General features: G+C 38.5%; 1 protein-coding gene across 1 annotated transcript in view; it reads right to left on the minus strand.

The window, feature by feature from the left end:
• Positions 1 to 21,424, minus strand: part of SLC28A3 (solute carrier family 28 member 3) — a 27,875-nt gene extending 6,451 nt beyond the window's left edge. Inside the window, exons 1-9 of the mRNA XM_029286446.1 lie at positions 21,362 to 21,424; positions 18,960 to 19,037; positions 18,116 to 18,196; positions 15,272 to 15,352; positions 13,899 to 14,024; positions 13,219 to 13,349; positions 12,176 to 12,344; positions 2,595 to 2,792; positions 834 to 915 (exon numbers count right to left, since the gene is read on the minus strand). Coding sequence (XP_029142279.1) covers positions 834 to 915; positions 2,595 to 2,792; positions 12,176 to 12,344; positions 13,219 to 13,349; positions 13,899 to 14,024; positions 15,272 to 15,352; positions 18,116 to 18,196; positions 18,960 to 19,037; positions 21,362 to 21,424 — 1,009 coding nt within the window. The remainder of the gene's footprint in view (positions 1 to 833; positions 916 to 2,594; positions 2,793 to 12,175; positions 12,345 to 13,218; positions 13,350 to 13,898; positions 14,025 to 15,271; positions 15,353 to 18,115; positions 18,197 to 18,959; positions 19,038 to 21,361) is intronic.
• Positions 21,425 to 22,175: the final 751 nt, after the last annotated feature.

Raw genomic sequence — 22,175 nt, forward strand, 5'->3', positions numbered from 1 at the left:
AGTCTTGTCATCTCTTGTTTGACTACGTCTAGCTTGCCTTGACTCATGGATCTTACATTCCAGGTTCCTATGGAGCATCGGACTTTCCTTTCACCACCAGATATATCCACAGCTGAGCGTCCTTTCGGCTTTGGCCCAGTCGCTTCATTCTTTCTGACGCTACTAGTACTAGCCCTCTGCTCTTCCCCAGTAGCATATTGTACTTCCGACCTGAGGGGCTCATCTTCCAGCATCATATCTTTTTGCCTTTTAGTACTGTCCATGGGGTTTTCATGGCAAAGATACTGGAGTGGTTTGCCATTTCCTTCTCCAGTGGATCACATTTTGTCAGAACTCTCTGCTATGACCTGTCCGTCTTGGGTGGCCCTACATGGCATAGCTCATAGCTTCATTGAGTTATGCAAGCCCCTTCGCCACGACAAGGCAATAATCCATAAAGGGGATAATAATATAATATAATATAATATAATATAATATAATATAATATAATATAATATAATATAATATAATATAATATAATATAATATAATATAATATAATATAATATAATATAATATAATATAATATAATATAATATAATATAATATAATATAATAAATATAATATTAATATAATATAATATAATATAATATAATATAATATAATATAATATAATATAATATAATATAATATAATAATATAATATAATATAATATAATATAATATAATATAATATAATATAATATAATATAATATAATATAATATAATATAATATAATATAATAATAAATATAATATAATATAATAATATAATATAATAATAATATAATATAAGAAGTATGCATGATTCTTACATAGTGCTCCAAGTATCATGCCCACCGAACCAAAATTTGCAAATCCACAAAGCGCGTAAGTGGCAATTGTTTCAGATCGTATCTGAAATAAACCAAAAGACCAATTACTTTCTCTTTGAGAAAGAAAACCGTTTTTAGTTTCTGGTTAATGGCATTTGAACATACAATAAGGGCGTAATGTCTGTATATGGTTTTGGATGAGAATAAATTTAGAATTTCCCCATGTCCTCTCCCCTCTGCTACGAAGAATTACATATTAGAAGAAGCCAGAAATAGAAATAGAAAATTTTCATACCCTTTATATATTTATCAGATAAAACATCTGGTTCCCATGACTAGATTCCATTATATATATATGATGCTGAAATAGAGAACTTGAACTTCCAATAAAAAAAATCCAATTTTCCTTTAGGTTTTGTTTTTTTTTGTAGTCATGTTGATGGTTTTCTGATAGTGGCTAGAATTTCTCAAAATGTAGCTAATTTCAACACTGGTATGTCTGAAGCCATTAGCAAACACATGTAATACTTTATTGCCAAGGGCTATTTCAGATGTGTCAGCTATTTTGCTGAAATTTCTTAGTAGAAAATGGAACATGCGCATAGTGTGTCAATTCTAATCATGCACATATTTGAATTTTGTGCATATAGATGTCACTCTGCATATGGTTTTCAAAAGAATGAGCAGGCTTAGTAGTGCATTTGATATCTTAAAGAAAAAAATCTTAAAAAAAAAAAATTGAGAGAAACACAGCTTCCCATTGTGAACAGATCTGCATTATCCTGTGGTCATGTCTAGGTAAAAAGACTTTGCAAGTTTTTTAAACAATAAGGTGCAAAATATTTTCCTGAATGTTTCCTCCAATTTGACCACACAACTATCATGACTATGGCTAAATTATTCATCAGTGAACAAAGTTCCTAATGGACTGGAACTTAGATTAATTAGGGCAGGTTTAATGGCCTAGCAGTTATATTTCTATAAAATATTAGATTTGGTTAGGGTTGGTGTGTGTGTGTGTGTGTGAGAGAGAGAGAGAGAGAGAGAGAGAGAGAGGGAGAGGGAGAGGGAGAGGGAGAGGGAGAGGGAGAGGGAGAGGGAAGAAGAGAGAGAGAGAGAGGGAAGGAGGGAGGGAGAGAGAGAGAGAGACTGAGACTTAGTATGTTGTATCCAAGGCCATTTACTCAGTATCTGATTCAACATACTGTGTGAATCCAGAAAATGGGTTTTATTGTGTAAACATGATGAATATTATAGTTTCATTATTTTTTTTCAAAACTTAATACAGTTTTGTGATTTGGATTTTATAATGCTAGTAGAAAATTTGCTTTCCCCCCAATGAATTCATCTAATAGCGTCATCTTAATTCAAGGACAGCAAATGTATGAGAGCAAATTCTCACTTGTCTTTCCTGCTGTTCTCAATGCACCAGCTGATTACACAATAGTAGAATAAATCAGAATTCTCCTTCTCTTTGACCCCTATTTTACTTCAGTGCTAAAGTTATGTACAGTCATACACCCCCAAATATTCATTTGGGTTATAGACAATATTATTAAATTCAACCAAGGCATAACTTGGATTATGAACCACAAGAAAATGGTATTACAAAAATATTTATATCAATTGTGGCTTCAGATCTGTAGGAACCCATGCCTAACATAGTCACTTTAATTCAGAAATAGGTTCTGGGAAAGTCCACCAGACAAAAATCTGTGAGGTATTAGATTTAATGAAACAGAATTGTACAGGAATACTTACACTCAGGTACTGTTTCACACCACTGATGTACATTTCTCCTCCCTTCTTTCTTAGTTTAATCAAGGTTGCAAGGTGTTCATAAGCCACAAATTCATTGAAGAAAGTCTTGTAACCAAGCAGCCCACCAACAATAAAGCTGTCTTCCCAATCTACTCCCATCATAAAAGAAAATGGCATAAACAGATATGAACAGATTATCTATAAGGGATAAAACAAGAACAAAGAGAAATATGAGCTGTAAACCTTATTGAGCACCTATTGACTTATTGATCACACAAGCAAATTCTGAAGCAGTATAAAACCTAGCAGACAACTTTGTCTCCCAAAAAGTAGAGAAGGGAACTAGGGGATTAGCCACATTGGGTCTAATTCTCATTATCAGAGATGAAATGATAGAAGGCGTTGAAGCCACAGGAACCTTGGGAAGTGATCATGCAATATTGGAATTCAACATTATGGAAGCACAAGCAATAGAACACAGTCAAACTAGAGCCTTGGACTTTAAGAGAGCTAATTTCAATAAACTTAGAGAGGGTTTGGGAAGGATTCCATGGATGAGAATCCTCAAGGGGAAAACAACTCAAGAAGCTTGGGAAATTTTGAAAAGTGAGACAATAAAAGCCCAGTCTAGCACAATACCAACAAAGAAGAAAAATAACAGCTCTCAAAAGAAACCAGTATGGCTGCATAAAGAACTCTCTGATAAATTGAAAGATAAAAAGGACAAGTATAAAAAGTGGAAAGAGGGGCACATAACTAAGGCAGAATATCAGCAAATAGCCCGAGCCTGCAAAGATGAAGTGAGGAAAGCTAAGGTTCAAAATGAACTAAGGCTTGCGACCAAAGTCAAAAATAACAAAAAAAAAGCTTCTTTCAACATGTAAAAAACAAGAAAAAAGTTAAGGAAATGATTGATCCATTAGTGGGGGAAAGTGGCAAGAAGATGACAAGCAACAGGGAGAAAGCAGAACTATTTAACTCATTTTTTGCATCTGTCTTTACACAAAGGGAAAAAATAGTCCAACCTATCAAAAACAGTGCCATAAAAAACAGAATAGAAACACAAGTTAAGATAGGCAAGAAAATGGTAAGTGAGCACCTGTCCAGCCTAGACCTACACCCCAAGGTTCTCAAGGAACTGGCAGATGTGATCTCAGAACCACTGAACTATATTTTTCAAAGATCCTGGAGCACTGGGGAACTACCAGAGGACTGGAAAAGAACTGATGTAGTTCCCATCTTCAAAAAAGGGAAAAAAAATGAATACAGGAAATTACAGACCTATTAGCCTGACCTCAATACCTGGGAAGATTCTGGAAAAGATAATCAAACAACAAATCAGCGAACACCTAGAGCAGTGATGGCGAACCTTTTAGAGACCGAGTGCCCAAACTGCAATCCAAAACCCACTTATTTATTGCCGGGTGCCAGGTGGGTGTGGCCCACTGGAGGGGCGTGGCTGTGGTCATGGCAGATTGGGTGGGTGTGGCCAAGGTGGGTGTGGTCACCTCAATGTTGCTCGTGGGGAGGGACACCTGTGGGTGTGGGCAGGGTTGGGGGAGATCCAGGGGGTCTCAGGCAGGTGCGGTGGTAGGCAGGAAGCTTGTCCTGCGGGGTGAGGCGAGGCAGGGCGGCTGCTGCCTGACACCATCGGGCCCCACACACAGAGGCCAGCGAGCGCATGGGGGCCAATGGTGTCCATCAACAGCCACAGCCTGCTGGCCCCTCAACCGGCACACTCTGGGGCTCTGCAGCCCGCTGCCAGCAGTTCAGAGAAGCCGCCTCTGAGCTGGCTGGCCGGCCGACAGCTGAGGAGGTGATGCAGTGGGTCGTGCCCGGGAAAAGGAGAGCATGCGAGGCCAGGAGGGAGGGGACGGGGGGAGGGAAACCAGCCATGCTGGGTTGCATCCAGCCACGTGGGACCTTGGTGAGTTAGCAGGTGGCTGCTTGAAGAGGAACAGTTGCCATCTCCGGGGCATGGTGGGCGTGCCCACTGAGAGGGCTCTGAGTGCCACCTCTGTCACGCATGCCATAGGTTTGCCACCACTGACCTAGAGGCAAACAAAGTCATTACTAAAAGCCAACATGGGTTTGTCAAAAACAGATCATGCCAGATAAATCTTATTGCATTCTTTGACCAAGTGACAAAATTAGTGGACCAAAGGAATGCTGTGGATATAATTTACCTAGACTTCAGTAAGGCATTTGATAAAGTATATCACAACCTACTACTTGATAAGATAGAAAAATGTGGGTTAGACAGCATCACCACCAGATGGATTCGTAGCTGGCTGACCGGCCATACTCAGTGTGTGGTCCTCAATGGAACTACATCTACATGGAGGAAAGTGTGTAGTGGGATGCCCCAGGACTCTATTCTAGGCCCAGTGCTCTTCAACATCTTCATCAACAATTTGGATGAGAGGATAGATGGGGAACTCATCAAATTTGCAGACGACACCAAGCTGGCAGGAATAGCCAACACTCCAGAAGATGGGCTTAAGATACAGAAGGATCTGGACAGACTTGAACACTGGGCGCTATCTAACAAAATGAAATTCAATGGTAAAAAAGTAAGGTTCTACCTTTAGGCAAGGAAAACCAAATGTACAGGTATAGTATAGGTGGTACCTTGCTCAATAGTAGTAACTGTGAGAGGGATCTTGGAGTCCTAGTGGACAATCACTTAAATATGAGCCAGCAGTGTGCTGCAGCTGCCAAAAAAGCCAACACAGTGCTGGGCTGCATTAACAGAGGGATAGAATCAAGATCACGTGAAGTATTAATACCACTTTAGAATGCCCTGGTAAGGCCACACTTGGAATACTGCATCCAGTTTTGGTCACCATGATGTAAAAAAGAGACTCTAGAAAGAGTACAGAGAAGAGCAACAAAGATGATTAGGGGACTGGAGGCTAAAGCATATAAGGAATGATTGCTGGAATTGGGTATGTCTAATTTAATGAAGAGAAGGATGAGGGGGGACATGATAGCAGTGTTCCAATATCTCAGGGGCTGCCACAGAGAAGAGGGAGTCAAGCTATTTTCCAAAGTGCCTGAAAGCAGAACAAGAAGCAATGGATGGAAACTAATCAAGGAGAGAAGCAATCTAGATGAACTAAGGAGAAACTTCCTGACAGAACAATTAACCAGTGGAACAACCTGCCTCCAGAAGCTGTGAATGCACCAACACTGGAAGTTTTTAAGAAGAGACTGGACAGCCATTTGCCCGAAATGGTATAGGGTTTCCTGCCTGAGCAGGGGGTTGGACTAGATGACCTCCAAGGTCCCTTCCAACTGTATTATTATTATTATTATTATTATTATTATTATTATTATTATTGTTGTTGTTGTTGTTGTTGTTGTTGTTGTTGTTGTTATTGTTAGAGACAATAAATACAGTATGCTTAAAATGTCTTGTTATCAGCTAAAACTTTTATCTAGCAGTGTAGTCTCAAGATTAAACAGTCTATTTATTATGGACACTACATCTTAGTCCAGAAAGAGAAAAAAAATATAACTAAATAAAAAAGCATTCCCACCCTTTAAATGGCCTTAGGGATTGGTTTAGATCCAAGAATGACATAAAACTATCCCCTATTTTCAGGAGACAGGTGATTGAATCTGTAAAATTATACATTGAGTGGAAAGAATGAATAGTAAAACATTATTACATCATTATTATATCACAAGAATACTGTACTATTTGCAAGATCATCACATAAAATGGGTTGCTAGAAAAGCCAAACTACACTATGGAAATCTACATCTCAAACTGAGCTGTTTTAACAAAAAGAGTGAAAGAGATCCCAATTTAGAGGGGACAAAAACTTAACTCTTTCCTACCAATTTAGCTTAATTTAACTCTAATTTAATTTAGTCATTCCTATGGGTAAAGTCTTTTCTTTCTTGACTGAGACACCAGATCAGTGTTAATAGTAGATGCAGCTCTAGAGCATCCACTGTTAATTTTTATCCTATTGATAGGATGACATNTACAGGAAATTACAGACCTATTAGCCTGACCTCAATACCTGGGAAGATTCTGGAAAAGATAATCAAACAACAAATCAGCGAACACCTAGAGCAGTGATGGCGAACCTTTTAGAGACCGAGTGCCCAAACTGCAATCCAAAACCCACTTATTTATTGCCGGGTGCCAGGTGGGTGTGGCCCACTGGAGGGGCGTGGCTGTAGTCATGGCAGATTGGGTGGGTGTGGCCAAGGTGGGTGTGGTCACCTCAATGTTGCTCGTGGGGAGGGACACCTGTGGGTGTGGGCAGGGTTGGGGGAGATCCAGGGGGTCTCTGGCAGGTGCGGTGGTAGGCAGGAAGCTTGTCCTGCGGGGTGAGGCGAGGCAGGGCGGCTGCTGCCTGACACCATCGGGCCCCACACACAGAGGCCAGCGAGCGCATGGGGGCCAATGGTGTCCATCAACAGCCACAGCCTGCTGGCCCCTCAACCGGCACACTCTGGGGCTCTGCAGCCCGCCGCCAGCAGTTCAGAGAAGCCGCCTCTGAGCTGGCTGGCCGGCCGACAGCTGAGGAGGTGATGCAGTGGGTCGTGCCCGGGAAAAGGAGAGCATGCGAGGCCAGGAGGGAGGGGACGGGGGGAGGGAAACCAGCCGTGCCGGGTTGCATCCAGCCACGTGGGACCTTGGTGAGTTAGCAGGTGGCTGCTTGAAGAGGAACAGTTGCCATCTCCGGGGCACGGTGCGCGTGCCCACTGAGAGGGCTCTGAGTGCCACCTCTGTCACGCATGCCATAGGTTTGCCACCACTGACCTAGAGGCAAACAAAGTCATTACTAAAAGCCAACATGGGTTTGTCAAAAACAGATCATGCCAGATAAATCTTATTGCATTCTTTGACCAAGTGACAAAATTAGTGGACCAAAGGAATGCTGTGGATATAATTTACCTAGACTTCAGTAAGGCATTTGATAAAGTATATCACAACCTACTACTTGATAAGATAGAAAAATGTGGGTTAGACAGCATCACCACCAGATGGATTCGTAGCTGGCTGACCGGCCATACTCAGCGTGTGGTCCTCAATGGAACTACATCTACATGGAGGAAAGTGTGTAGTGGGGTGCCCCAGGACTCTATTCTAGGCCCAGTGCTCTTCAACATCTTCATCAACAATTTGGATGAGAGGATAGATGGGGAACTCATCAAATTTGCAGACGACACCAAGCTGGCAGGAATAGCCAACACTCCAGAAGATGGGCTTAAGATACAGAAGGATCTGGACAGACTTGAACACTGGGCGCTATCTAACAAAATGAAATTCAATGGTAAAAAAGTAAGGTTCTACCTTTAGGCAAGAAAAACCAAATGTACAGGTATAGTATAGGTGGTACCTTGCTCAATAGTAGTAACTGTGAGAGGGATCTTGGAGTCCTAGTGGACAATCACTTAAATATGAGCCAGCAGTGTGCTGCAGCTGCCAAAAAAGCCAACACAGTGCTGGGCTGCATTAACAGAGGGATAGAATCAAGATCACGTGAAGTATTAATACCACTTTAGAATGCCCTGGTAAGGCCACACTTGGAATACTGCATCCAGTTTTGGTCACCACGATGTAAAAAAGAGACTCTAGAAAGAGTACAGAGAAGAGCAACAAAGATGATTAGGGGACTGGAGGCTAAAGCATATAAGGAATGATTGCTGGAATTGGGTATGTCTAATTTAATGAAGAGAAGGATGAGGGGGGACATGATAGCAGTGTTCCAATATCTCAGGGGCTGCCACAGAGAAGAGGGAGTCAAGCTATTTTCCAAAGTGCCTGAAAGCAGGACAAGAAGCAATGGATGGAAACTAATCAAGGAGAGAAGCAATCTAGATGAACTAAGGAGAAACTTCCTGACAGAACAATTAACCAGTGGAACAACCTGCCTCCAGAAGCTGTGAATGCACCAACACTGGAAGTTTTTAAGAAGAGACTGGACAGCCATTTGCCCGAAATGGTATAGGGTTTCCTGCCTGAGCAGGGGGTTGGACTAGATGACCTCCAAGGTCCCTTCCAACTGTATTATTATTATTATTATTATTATTATTATTATTATTATTATTATTATTATTGTTGTTGTTGTTGTTGTTGTTGTTGTTATTGTTAGAGGCAATAAATACAGTATGCTTAAAATGTCTTGTTATCAGCTAAAACTTTTATCTAGCAGTGTAGTCTCAAGATTAAACAGTCTATTTATTATGGACACTACATCTTAGTCCAGAAAGAGAAAAAAAATATAACTAAATAAAAAAGCATTCCCACCCTTTAAATGGCCTTAGGGATTGGTTTAGATCCAAGAATGACATAAAACTATCCCCTATTTTCAGGAGACAGGTGATTGAATCTGTAAAATTATACATTGAGTGGAGAGAATGAATAGTAAAACATTATTACATCATTATTATATCACAAGAATACTGTACTATTTGCAAGATCATCACATAAAATGGGTTGCTAGAAAAGCCAAACTACACTATGGAAATCTACATCTCAAACTGAGCTGTTTTAACAAAAATAGTGAAAGAGATCCCAATTTAGAGGGGACAAAAACTTAACTCTTTCCTACCAATTTAGCTTAATTTAACTCTAATTTAATTTAGTCATTCCTATGGGTAAAGTCTTTTCTTTCTTGACTGAGACACCAGATCAGTGTTAATAGTAGATGCAGCTCTAGAGCATCCACTGTTAATTTTTATCCTATTGATAGGATGACATTAGACTAATAGATGGGACATACAATTGCCTGGAGCAGTGCCACCCCATCCATCACCAAAAATGGTACCACCCAAAGTGGCACTCACAGCCACTCCATCTTGCCAGGGCTCAGTTTTAATATATTGCTCCCTAACCAGATCTCCACAACCTCCAGACCCGAGAAAGGGCAGTCATAGCATCGCTTAACTCACCACATTCTTGAAACCTCAAAATCTGCTTCAGTAGATGAAAGGAATTATTTTCTTTCAGACTGGCTAATAGGAAATACCCACTAAATTCGTTCATAGCCTTTTGCTCAAGGGTAAAATGATTTGATATTTCTGAGTCACTGGGGGAAAAATTAATCTGGCCATTAAACAGGCATTAAAAACATATGCAGGAGAATAAAATCTGTAATGTGGCTTGGGCTGAGGAATGAGGGTTCAATTCTCTTTCTATCCTACCTGGAGTCTGTGGATTGGGGTGGAACATTTTCAAATGAATATTCAAACTGAGGCAGAAAGGCAGGAAGAAGCCATGTTTTAACTAATTAGGATCTCTTTGCCTATCAGGCAATTGGGGCCACTCTCAACAAGGTTGAATATTGTGCTCAAAAAGTATTTGTGTTTCCTTTATGCTCCATTAGAAAGCAGAAAAAAAAATTCTCTTGGGAAACTGTCCAGGCCAGCTGTATCCCTTTTGTTTACTGCATTAAAAACCTCCTCACTGAGTGCTTTTATAAATGGTCCCTTGTAGCTAGATAGATGAAGCATCATTAGATTGTTAAGCAATCCATTACTCTTTTCTTTAACTGCATCAGGACTGCGGCTGCTTCCAAGGTAAGCATCTGCACCTAGCTTGCCATATTTTTCTTCTATGCTTAAAGTGATATTCTTTTTGCTCTCAATGGGAATTGAACTCCTTCTTTCCTTTTTTTGCCATTCTAAATGTTTTTCCCATCCATTTATAATTTCCACGGTACCATATGTTACATTAAGTGGAAGCACTTTAATGCAGAAGGTTCTGCATTCACGCATGCCCTAATAATACATAAATAATTGGCTCAACCTGTAATGAATTAATTCTGCCCTTTCCCTCCATGTGATCATTTCCCTTTTTATTTATTTATGGTTGCATTTTAGACCCATCTGCTCATAGTACATAGTTAAAGCAGGGACAGTCATCCAGTTTTTTCCCCTTGCTTTCCATCTGATGATTTCTTGCTCATTGTGAATATGTTAACTGATTGTCTAGATTAATCAGCAGTTTTTACTGAAGTGGGAGCCTTTTTTTTTCTATGTTTGTTCAACAGAGGTACACCTGAATTTTCATGGGTTTTGACCAATTATATGGGGATCACAGGTGGAGTTAGATTTTATTTCATGTATATGTAAATTTAATTAAATGTATGTTTAATTAATACAATTCCATTCTACCTATATATTTAAAATTAGTATTCTTATATGACTTAAAAAAGGTAAATTCGGTAACAACTTTAATTATATGATTCTGTAAGCTTAATCATAATAATGATTAAATCAAATGATTGTATAAACCTATGGAGGTTACTGGGCTGTGACATTGAAGTCTCAAGTTGTGCACCCAATTTTCATACAATGATCTGGGGATATTAACCAAACAGATGATACATAGAAGTACAGTAGTGCCTTTATTGGTAAACTGCAACACAAACAGAATTTGTGTGACTTATTTGTCATGACCACCTGGAAACAAGCAGAATTTTTTTCTTTAAGATCTACAGTCTTTGACTTACAACTATTTGTTTAGTGACTGTTCAAAGTTACAATGGCACTGAAAAAAGTGACTATAACTGTTTTTCACACTTATGACTGTTGTAGCATTCCCATGGTCACGTGATCAAAATTTGTATGCTTGGCAATAGGCATATATTTAGGATGGCTGCAGTGTCCTGGGGTCATGTAATCACCTTTTGCGACCTTCTGACCAGCAAAGTCAATAGGGAAGCCAGATTCACTTGACAACCATGTTACTATCTTAACTATTGCAGTGATTCACTTAACAGCTGTGGCAAGAAAGGTTGTAAAATGGGGCAAAACTCACTTAACAACTGCCTCGCTTCGCAACAGAAATTTTTGGCTCAATTGAGTGCATAAGTTGAGGACTACCTGTATGTGTGTCTATGTGTGTGTGTACATCACACACACATGTGCCTTATTCATGTCCCATTCATTATTTGGGTCTCAGCAGTAAAAAATTAAAACACAAGGCAAATGCACTCACTACATGATTCTTGGCATGTAAATGGCATGAAGTAGCCATTTACTCCCCTGCATTTTGCACATTGAACTCCTTACCAGTAGTTTGTAGTTTGTATAACATGTTAATTAATCATTGTGCCTGATTTTTTTTTGATGGTTGATTTATCCTTTCAGCTGCCCCTCCTTCCTGCTTCCATGCAAGGAAATCCAGAATTAGTCACACAGGAGCACAGACATCTTTCTACCTCTCACACAAAAACCCTATTTTTAATATCACAACAACGAAGAATTTTTTTGCAGACTCTCTGTTACAGAAAAGTGCCTGGTCAAATACTTCAGTATTCAGAAGAGTGCCTTCTTCTAATAATTCTTAGCAGACAGTAGATACATCAGTGCAAGGAAACACAAATATCGTACGTTGACAACTTTAAGACTTGGGGACTTCAACTCCCAGAATTCCCCAGCCAGCCATGCTGGGAGTTGAAGTCCATATGTCTTAAAGTTGCCAAGACTGAACACCCCTGCCTTAAGGCATAATCTACAACTTCAGATATCCTCTTAATAGTAGGCTGAAGTGAAGTCTAGGCTACATCTCCCATACCCCTTGCTTGAGCTAACAGCTGATAGGACAATACCTCAAAGCTCAGTTGTGGGTAGTCAAACATGTTCCCCAGCCAAGACAGGACTGCGTTAAAGAAGGCCAATAAAGCAAGGAAGGCAATCAGATTCACAGCAATGTTGGCTACCAGGGGGATGGCAGCACTGGCACCTTGGCTGGCAGCTTCCAACAGGTTCCTAGCTTCTCTTCAGCAGCAAAAGAAAAGGTGCACATTAATGTGACATTTGTATGGCTCAAAGTGCAAATTTAGCCAACCAAACAGTCAAAACAATCTTTCCCCTACAATAACAGTATTCATCCTTTTTAAAATATCAGGAGGGCCAGCAACCAGAATAATATTCAAAGCAATATTTAATATTGTTAATAATTTTGACACTGAGAGAAACTTTTGTGAATGTAAAAAAGCACTTATGAGGGCTTAAAACAGGAATGCAGATCTTTAGCATCTGTTGATCCTACAGTGAGGGGAACAGAATAAATAACCTCAAGCAGCTGTTAATTAATTTAATGTTTATTAATAATTGATTATCATTAATTATTAGATGCTGATGAATTATTTGATCATATTCATTGCCTGTGAATTAGGAGGTGAATCATATTTGTGCTAAGTGTGTTTATGGCTACCAGACAGCTGAAATGGCCAGTTCTATTTTCCCTTATTTAAGTTCTTAGATTGTGAGAGTTATGAGCTTTAATTCTTTCTTACTGATGCTTTGTGTTTTCAAATGGCTTTGTGGAAACTAGCAATTCAGCAGCTGCGCCTTTTTCTTCTTACAGGTGGGCACTAATGGGAACCAATTTGTTGATATTTGAGCCTCTGTCTGAGGTAGCAAGAACTCAATGGCATGGGAATAATGGCAATATTATCTAAGTAAGTTCTTTTCATTGCAGATGACTTTGCTCAAATCAACCAAAAGCAGATTTGTGTTCCCCAGGTATGTTTCTTCTAGTTTCAGTTAATTGAATAGTCCGTAGATGAGCATCTATCTCTATGGTTTTTCAAAGTGTTACTAAGTCCAGCAGCCATGAAAATATAACATAAACATATAAATTGCTTACCCTTTTTCCATTTTTGTACCCTCTTGGGCATTTATCTGGGGATTTTCAGTCTCAGGCCAGAAGAGTTTAGCAATAGCTAAAGCTGCTGGTGCAGACATCACAGAAGCAGTTAATAAATGGGAAGGTGAAACCTGACAAATGAAAACGAATTATTTTTTTACATTAGGACAGTGTTATTCAACCTCAGCGACTTCAAGTCAGTGTGGGCTTTACTTCCCAGAATTTCCCAGTTAGCGTGCTTTAGAGATGGGTTGAAAAAAAATGTTGTTTTAGAAGCTGTAATAAAATATATTGGAATAATATGAAAAAATGGAGGCCAACAGCATTTTAAAGAACAGGCAGGATTTTGTACGAGAAAGGGGAATTTTAACTAGAGAAAGAAGTCTAGAAAGCTCTGGAAATCATAGACCTCAAAAGCAAATTCAATGACCACAGTGTCAACTCTCAGTAGCAAAAAGACATCACCCTGATATAAGAGAGTGGTATCATTAGGTTTACGGTAGCTTCAAGAAATGAGGAAATACAAAAAGAAAAGAAAAGAAAGAAAGAAAGAAAGAAAGAAAGAAAGATCCCTAATGAGGCAAAACAGCTAATGAAAACGAATCATGTTTAACACCACAAACTCCTGACTACAAACAAGATAAAATAATCATTATCAATTACTGTGCTTCCATTCTTACCCCAAAGGAAATATATGCTCCTAAAACACTTCCAGCAATGGTGGCAAATCCCGCTGTCATGATAGCATGGAGTTCAGACTTGGTAACATAGGGCAGATATGGTTTTACCATGAGAGGAGACTCCGACTGTAAGAAAAAGAAATCAAGTAAGCAGATTTTACTTATATCTTCCTCTTATATTTTAGAATGGTCTGTCAAGCCCCCATGCCACAGGTTATTGTCAGGTGCAAAGGATCAGGGCCACATGTGAAGTTGCAGTACAGAAGATTTATTATTCAAGCCTATTGACAAGAATGCAGTCAACTAACAGTCAGCATTAAACTGGCACTTGATAAAGGTCAACAAATTCAAGGGGGGCTGGACTTGGGTCACTTGTGGCAACGTAAGAACTCTTAACCGATGATGTGTTTAACTCCAGCCCCCAGCTCTGCCTGCTTTTCTCCTACAGATATGATCCAGGACAGCGGTCCCCAACCTTTCCAGCCCCGTGGACTGTCAGTGTGTGTGTGGGGGGGAGGGGATGGTTTCATGCACAGGCACTCTGCTCGTGCAAATGGAGCTTTCCGTGCTTGCCTGCCACTTGCGTGGCCTTGTTGCCCAGTTGATTGGGGGTTTGGGATCCCTGAATTCACGAAGCAAATTTTACATGGATGACAGCAAGGAGTTTTAATGCAAAGAATTAGGGATAAAGCTCAGAATCTCGGAAACTTAATAGAACCCTCCAGCCCTCATTTATTAGTGTAAATGAATACACTAATTAGTCTAAAGGAATACACTTGTAAAGGAAGAATCTTTTTGAACATTTTGAATACCTTCTTCCTTGGCTTTTTGAAGTTTGAACTGGGGTCATTCTTCTGGTTAAAAAAGGGTCAAAAGATAGAATTGTATAGGTTTTTTTGTTTTAGAAGGAAATCTTGACAGAAAATATGTGCCTATTTTGGACACTGTTGCATGAATTTATGGTATCCTTTCTCATATAATCTAATGCAAATCCAATCTGAACATTAGGCTAATGCAAAAGCATGAACCTGCAATATTCTTGCATATCAGGCAGCATCTCTGCTCTAAGAGGGAATCAATAACCAATTTATCTTGCTTCTGAGTTTTCTGGAATCATGAGAAACAAACAAGAAAAGAAAAAAAAAACTTACTGCCCCATGTAAGAATGTCTACTCTGCCAAGGCAATAAAATAGTTGACCTATTATTAGAAATGCTGAACCTTCCTTCGTATCTGGAATTTAAATATTTGTACTGCTTTGTCTCTTGGGAGTTGTGCAATGGCATTTTAAATGGATGATTTCCATGGCTGTTAATACTTACCCAGGTGTTTGTCCTCTGTCTATTAGCTTACTTCTCTGCCTCACAAACTTACCATTCCCACAAATATATTGCCAGCTGCAACTAAAGATTCTACTGGACTTGTCTGTAAGGTAATTTGCATGATCCATCCAACCTATGAAAGTTACAATACACAAAATTAATCTTTTGGCCATTTTCAAGCTGCATCATGTACATAGAATACAACAAACAACTTTAACTGAATTAAAGTACATGTAAGGAATTAAAGTAAACTCTGTAAGGAATTCTCCCATGTCCGTAATTTTCTTTAGGAGGCTATTTGGAATACACCAAATATATACCAATTTCTTACAATACATGAATCCCTAGCTGAGTCAGGTCTGCCAGGGTAGAATCATTGCCAGGGGCATCCATGCGTATCTTGATTAGACAAAATGTTATAAACTGGAACATATCAAGCCGCTTTGAGCTTTTATAATGAATCTACGAATAAATCAGTTTAATCTGCTACATTGGCACAGGCTACATAAAGTCTAAATTACAGAATTCGCATAAGACTAACAGAGCTTGGATAGTGTAAGTTGTACAGTTTATGAATACTCTGGCAGAATTACAGGGACCTACATCTTCCAGTCTCCCCAGAAACCAGGAATTTCACCACAGCTCCATTGCAGGATCAGACTAACATAATTCTACCGTTCTACCAATTCTACCTGCTTTTTTTCCCCTCTCCAACTTGTCCAAAAATGTAACTTACCAAACAAAAGGATGCACCTTTTAATAACCATAATCTTCCTATATTTGCTGAACAGTTTAGATAGCTGTTTGTCATTATAGACTAAATGTTAAACTATTTTGACTGGAAGAATTTCTGAGAATAGAAGGCAATGAAATAGTAGATGTGGGAATGAAATCAAGGCATTTGGACGATCTAGTAGGCTTTTTAATGTGGATAATTATACAATATAGACCTAAGGCAGCACTTAAAACAGAATCAACTCAAAGTTGAACCAGTGGCTTCATATTATCAAGGTAAGATTTGAGAGATGGGAAGCCTCTTCTTCTCCCCAAATTCTTTCTACAGCCCTCCAGCAATGTTTCTTTCAATGAGAAGAGAGACAGGGAATCATATGGGAAGGATATAATCATTTCCAGTTCCCTTCCATGAGAATAATTCAACTTTTCTTTGAAGGAGACCTAGATCCAGCCCTTGGGCTGGAATTTTGTAATGCAGGGCTAAGGCCATAACAAGATGAAATCCTAGTATTGGTTCTAGAAACTGATAAAGAGATGGTGATATCCTGAAAAGATTGGTATTTATTCATTAAGTATTTGCTCTTTTATCTTACACATCTTATTCTTGCTTTATTGCAATTTGAAGTTTTATTGTGTCAGATGAAAGGAAGAAATTATATTCTAGAAGTGACAGTTAGTGATAGACTTTGCTTATATATTTAGACCTTCCCTGAAACATTCTTCAGACCGATGTTTCTTAACTTTGAGAGGTATGGACTACAACTCCCAGTCAGCATGCTGGTCAGTACAGATAATCTCCAACTTGCAACAGTTCATTTAATGAAGTTACAACAGCACTGAAAAAAATGACTTATGACCAGTTTTCACATTTACAACCGTTGCAGCATCCCTGTGGTCACATAATCATACTTCAGATGCATGGCAACTGCTTCATATTTATGACGGTTGCAGTGTCCCGGGGTCACGTGATCTCCTTGTGTAGCCTTCTGACAAGCAAAGTTAATGGGGAAGTCAGATTCACTTAACAACCGTGCTACTACATTAACAACTGCAGTGATTCGCTTAACAATTGTGACAAGAAAGATCGCAAAATGGGACAAAACTCTCTTAACAATGATCTCACTTAGCAACATAAATTTTGGGCTCAATTGTGGTTGTAAGTTGAGGACTATCTGCACAGAAAATGGAATTTTACTTATTATCAGATTTCACAGACAATTAATCTACTCTTCCCTAAACTAAATCCCACATTTAATGTCTAGTTAATGGAAGAAGCTGCGTAGACTCATCACTGTGAAGTAATTCCCCCTCTTGTTCATGCACGCATGTGCACACATACGCGTGTGCACACACACACACATACATACTTACCTGTGAGTCTCAGCTTTTGAATCCTAAGCCTTCCCTCTGACCTTAATAAATGATCGTTCTTTGCTCAACCAATTGAAAGGTACCTACTCAGATTTTTCACACTGGTTTTTATTTATTATTTATTTATTATTTATTGAATTTATATACCGCCCTATCTCCCTTACAGGACTCAGGGCGGTGAACAGGCGATAATAAAAACCATGATAAATATACACAAGTTTCTGTTCTAAAATCAAATTAAATAACAGGCCTGCTCTAAAAGTACCCCATACAAAAACCGCCACTAAAACATAATCAAACTACGCCAGGCCGGCTGCACGGAATAGATGGGCCTTCTGTTTTGTTTGATCTGAGGACTTCTGCTCCCACCCTTGCCAGCTTTATCCCTTATACCCACTCAATATACAGGGAGTGATGAGCTCAAGACATATAGAATGCTTCAGGTTAAATAAAGTTATTTTATGATAGTTTACAAGATGCATTAGATTTAGGGGAAAAGTGCTACATACTTTTTTAAAAGAGAAAAGGAAATTAAGAAAAACAATCTGATCCATGTACTATATATATTTCTATAATTATAAAAGACAAATTGTAATTTTATAACTGGAAACAAATTCCTTGTGTATCCAATCACATGTGGCCAATAAAGAATTCTATTCTATTCTATTCTATTCTATTCTATTCTATTCTATTCTATTCTATTCTATTCTAGTCTAGTCTAGTCTAGTCTAGTCTAGTCTAGTCTAGTCTATTATTGTGAAGCTTCTCAAAGTACCCAGAACACTGTTACCTTTTTAATAAGCCACTGCATGAATCCGACATGGTATAGCACAGACATCACTGTACTGAAGAAAATAATAATAGGCAGCACCTAGTCGAAGACAAAACATCTATTGTTAAAAACTGTTTCCAAGTTATCTAAATGCTTTCCTATGTTATAAAGTTCAAACAGACCAACTCTAAAATACTGTACCATCAATCTTGTAATCAAAGACTAACAATTTGTCAGTGTTCATAGGCCGAAATAAATTAAAATAATACATTCCAGAAGCATGCTTGTCTTACCAAGATGCCTGGAGAAGGAATTCCTGAGTGCCACACACAAAAAAAAGAGCAGCTATGCTTTATTTCTTTAAAAAAAACATGATTTTATTGAAACTTTTAAAGAAGAAGATAAAAACCAATCAGAATTAATGTGACATAAAGAGGAAAAGAAGAAGAAATAAAAGAGAAAGCAAAAAGTACAAGAAAAGAATCAGGGAGTCCAGATGCCCCTCAGTCCACCTGGTTCCCCAACTCCTGCTTTAAAATGGATTTAGTCAACTGAGAGCAAAAGAACTTGCTGATTAATAATATTTGTTGCTGTAAGCAAATGCTGTTCTATCCTCTTTAAAACTGGTCTTTTTCAGGTTCATTATTTTGGTCAGCATATCATAGTACTTCAGACAATGCCAAATGATACTTCTCTCATCAAAGAACTGGCTGAAACTGACTGGTACTTTAAACAGGAATATTTCTTTTAGGGAAATATTGTACATACAAAACGTGATGTGCTTTACTGATTCATTTTGTAAACTTACCCACTATAACTTGGTCAGTGTAAGCCAGGTACAACAAAAACAATGCCTATTTACCTTGAAGGCAAAGAAGTGATCAGTATATTTTTCACCAAACACGAATTTAGCACCAGCATCGGTATATCCCAAGAAAATCTTAAAGGGAAGAGAAAAAGGGAGAATAAGTTGTTTTAAGGGGGAAAACACCCTCAATTATTCTAATCCAATTTTTTAAAGACTTGTATTTCTCAAGTATTCAACCAATCATTACAGGTTTAATGTTCAAGTAGTGAATTGTATGACTCACTAGGTGAGGTCAATTGAAAATAAGAACTAGTGAATCATGAACTCTTGAATCAAGGGAAAGTCAAGGTAGTCTTGAAAGACTTAAATCAAGGTAAAGGAAGTATAAGTTCCTCTTTGATTTAAGACATTGTCAAAAGCTGGATGTGAGGCACCCCACCACATCTGTAACTTTCTGTTCTTAAGTGGAAATTAAGATTGCTGTCTCATTTTTATTTTCATACAGACCACTCACTGCATAAATACAAATCCCCAGTGCTTTTTTTGTAAAACAAACAAACAAACAAACAAACAAAAAAAGGTGCCGGAACTCACACATGTCATACAACCCGCCTTGCCTACCCTACAAGGTTCCATTAAAAAAAAGTGCCGGAACTCCGTTCCGGGCGTTCTGTGACAAAAAAAGCCCTGCAAATCCCAGGACTGAAAGACAAACTTTTCAGAGTTTCAAGTTAAGCAAAACAATGAGCACTGTGGGAGTGGCAGTATCTTTCTTCTTCCTGGTTCTTAGCTGCTGATCTAGCTTTGTTTGTCATCACAATGATTAGTATCTCTGCACCCCACACTTCCAATGCTACAAGGAATTCTAATTGCTTCCTCCTGCCTAACCCAAGATAAGAGGTAAAAAGAAATGTTGCTAGGTCTCAAGGAAATTCAGAGATTTGTATTTTGTGACTGATCTGTGGTCACAGTCCATGTACTCTGCAATTTCACAAAGAAAGAAAAGCAATACATTATTCTAAGATAATTATTCCTGGGACTTAAAACTAAGGGGGGGGAACATATAAATGCTGCAGCGTTCTTCTATAATAAAAATGTGAACCCTCAAACTAATTCTGAATTTAAAAAAACCGAAACTAACAAGGAAACATGCCAGTTTAATAATGACCTCGGTGAAATGAAACTTGGAGACCTTATACAGTAATTCTAACCTTTGGAGATGTTAATGGCAGAAACATTTTATAAATTGTGCAGATAAATGCAAATCTGCAAGGGAAACATTTTGGGATTGTTTAGAAACAAAGGGCACTTACTTGGAAAATTTATTTATTTATTTATTTATTTATTTATTTATTTATTTATTTATTTATTTATTTATTTATTTATTTATTTGTCAATCACATTTTTTAACCCCCTCTCTCCCTCAGAGAGGGGCTCTGGGGGTTTTCCAATGGTAGTAGAAGAATATTTAAAAGGAAAGGCTGTATTTAAAAATGCTTCACTGACAGGTGCTACTTGTATTGACATGGGGAAGAGGAAGAAAATTATGTGGTTGTATCTTGCTACAGTGCAACAGTATTGTAATATCTTATGCTAAAATGATTAAGATTTCTCTGGAGATTTTTCCCTTCTCTTAGGTACCCCATTTCTAACAGAATGGCTATGAAAGATGAACATTTGGAAGGCAACGGATTGTGACAAACTGCATGAACCAGTCCATTTAAATAGTGAATGTATGTTATTTGCCTGCAGAGGTCCACTACCGAATCATGATTTCAAAGGATGCAGAACTTAGTCCCAAAGGTGCTTTATGGGGAGGCCACTAGACTTTCTGGTTTTTCTTTGAAGATGTTTCACTTCTCATCCAAGAAGCTTCTTCTGCTCTGACTGGATGATGGGGAATAGAAGGATTTATATTAAGGAATATAAATCTTTCCATTCCCCACCATCCAGTCAGAGCTGAAGAAGCTTCTTGGATGAGAAGCGAAACGTCTTCAAAGAAAAAACAAGAAAGTCCAGTTGCCTCCTGAAAAAGCACCTTTGGGACAACCATGACCTGGATGGTTGAGAGAATAGACAGGCAGAACATCCATGACCTGGATGGTTGACTGAGAATAGACAGGCAGAACTTAGGTTAAGGATAAATTAATGTGGTTTTTGAAATCCTTTGTTTTTGCCTCAGGTATACTTAAGACTTTTTTTTGCTGCCTCTACAATCAACAATATTTCCTTGTTACTTGACAAGGAAGAGAACATTTTTTTCTGCTCTTAGTGTTCATGCTCAGGTCCTCCACCCTTGGTATGAATAGCTTCCAATGACTGCTTTTTTCTTCCATGACTGTGTGACACTCTGTCATTTCCAGTTCAGAGCTTATGCAACTTAAAAGTTTCTACAGCTTTTCCAGTTTTTCCTTTTATCCCAGTCCAATTTTTGACATGGATGAGATATGGCATACCTCACTGATGACACAGCCACTGACAGAATCAGTGCTTAAGATCTGCAAAGTAAGTTCAGCCATTTTATACTATTGCAAGGAATACTTTCTTTCTGGTTACTGGCAACTGTCTTGACTATTTTGTGCTGTAGGAAAGACCGATTTCTATAAAGGCCTCTGTCCAAGTAATGCTTGACTGGCACTTTTCAAAGCGCTTGTCAGATCTTAGGGAGAGTTTTTAACACAGAAGGAGTGCTAGACTTAGTTTTGAAAACAGTTCTACTGCTATGTTGCTAATCCTTGTTAGAGATGTCTGCTGCTTCTACTGACCAGGTGTTTTGCTTGGCCATATTGTTATTGTTTTTATTACTTTGGCGATGGTGGGTGACACTGCCATCTTCTCTATTCCATTCCAATGTTGATGCCAAGAGCTGTGGTGGTGCAGTGGTTAGAATGCAGTACTGCAGGCTAATTCTGCTGACTACCAGGGGTTCAGTCCTCACCAGCTCAAGGTTGACTCAGCCTTCCATTCTTCTGAGGTCAGTAAAATGAGGACCCAGTGAGGACCCAAATGAGGACCAGTGAAGCAGTATATAAGTCTAAGTGCTATTGCTATTGGTTGCCACGAGGAGGATTGCTGTTATGTGCAAGTCAGTCACAACTGCTGCTCTCAATGGCCATCTNTTTTATTTTATTTTATTTTATATTTTATTTTATTTTATTTTATTTTATTTTATTTTATTTTATTTTATTTTATTTTATTTATTTTATTTATTTATTTATTTATTTATTTATTTATTTATTTATTTATTTATTTATTTATTTGTCAATCACA

The sequence above is a fragment of the Protobothrops mucrosquamatus genome, unplaced genomic scaffold (assembly GCF_001527695.2).
Source record: "Protobothrops mucrosquamatus isolate PMUCROS unplaced genomic scaffold, P.Mucros_1.0 scaffold3687, whole genome shotgun sequence".
Lineage (NCBI taxonomy): Eukaryota > Metazoa > Chordata > Lepidosauria > Squamata > Viperidae > Protobothrops > Protobothrops mucrosquamatus.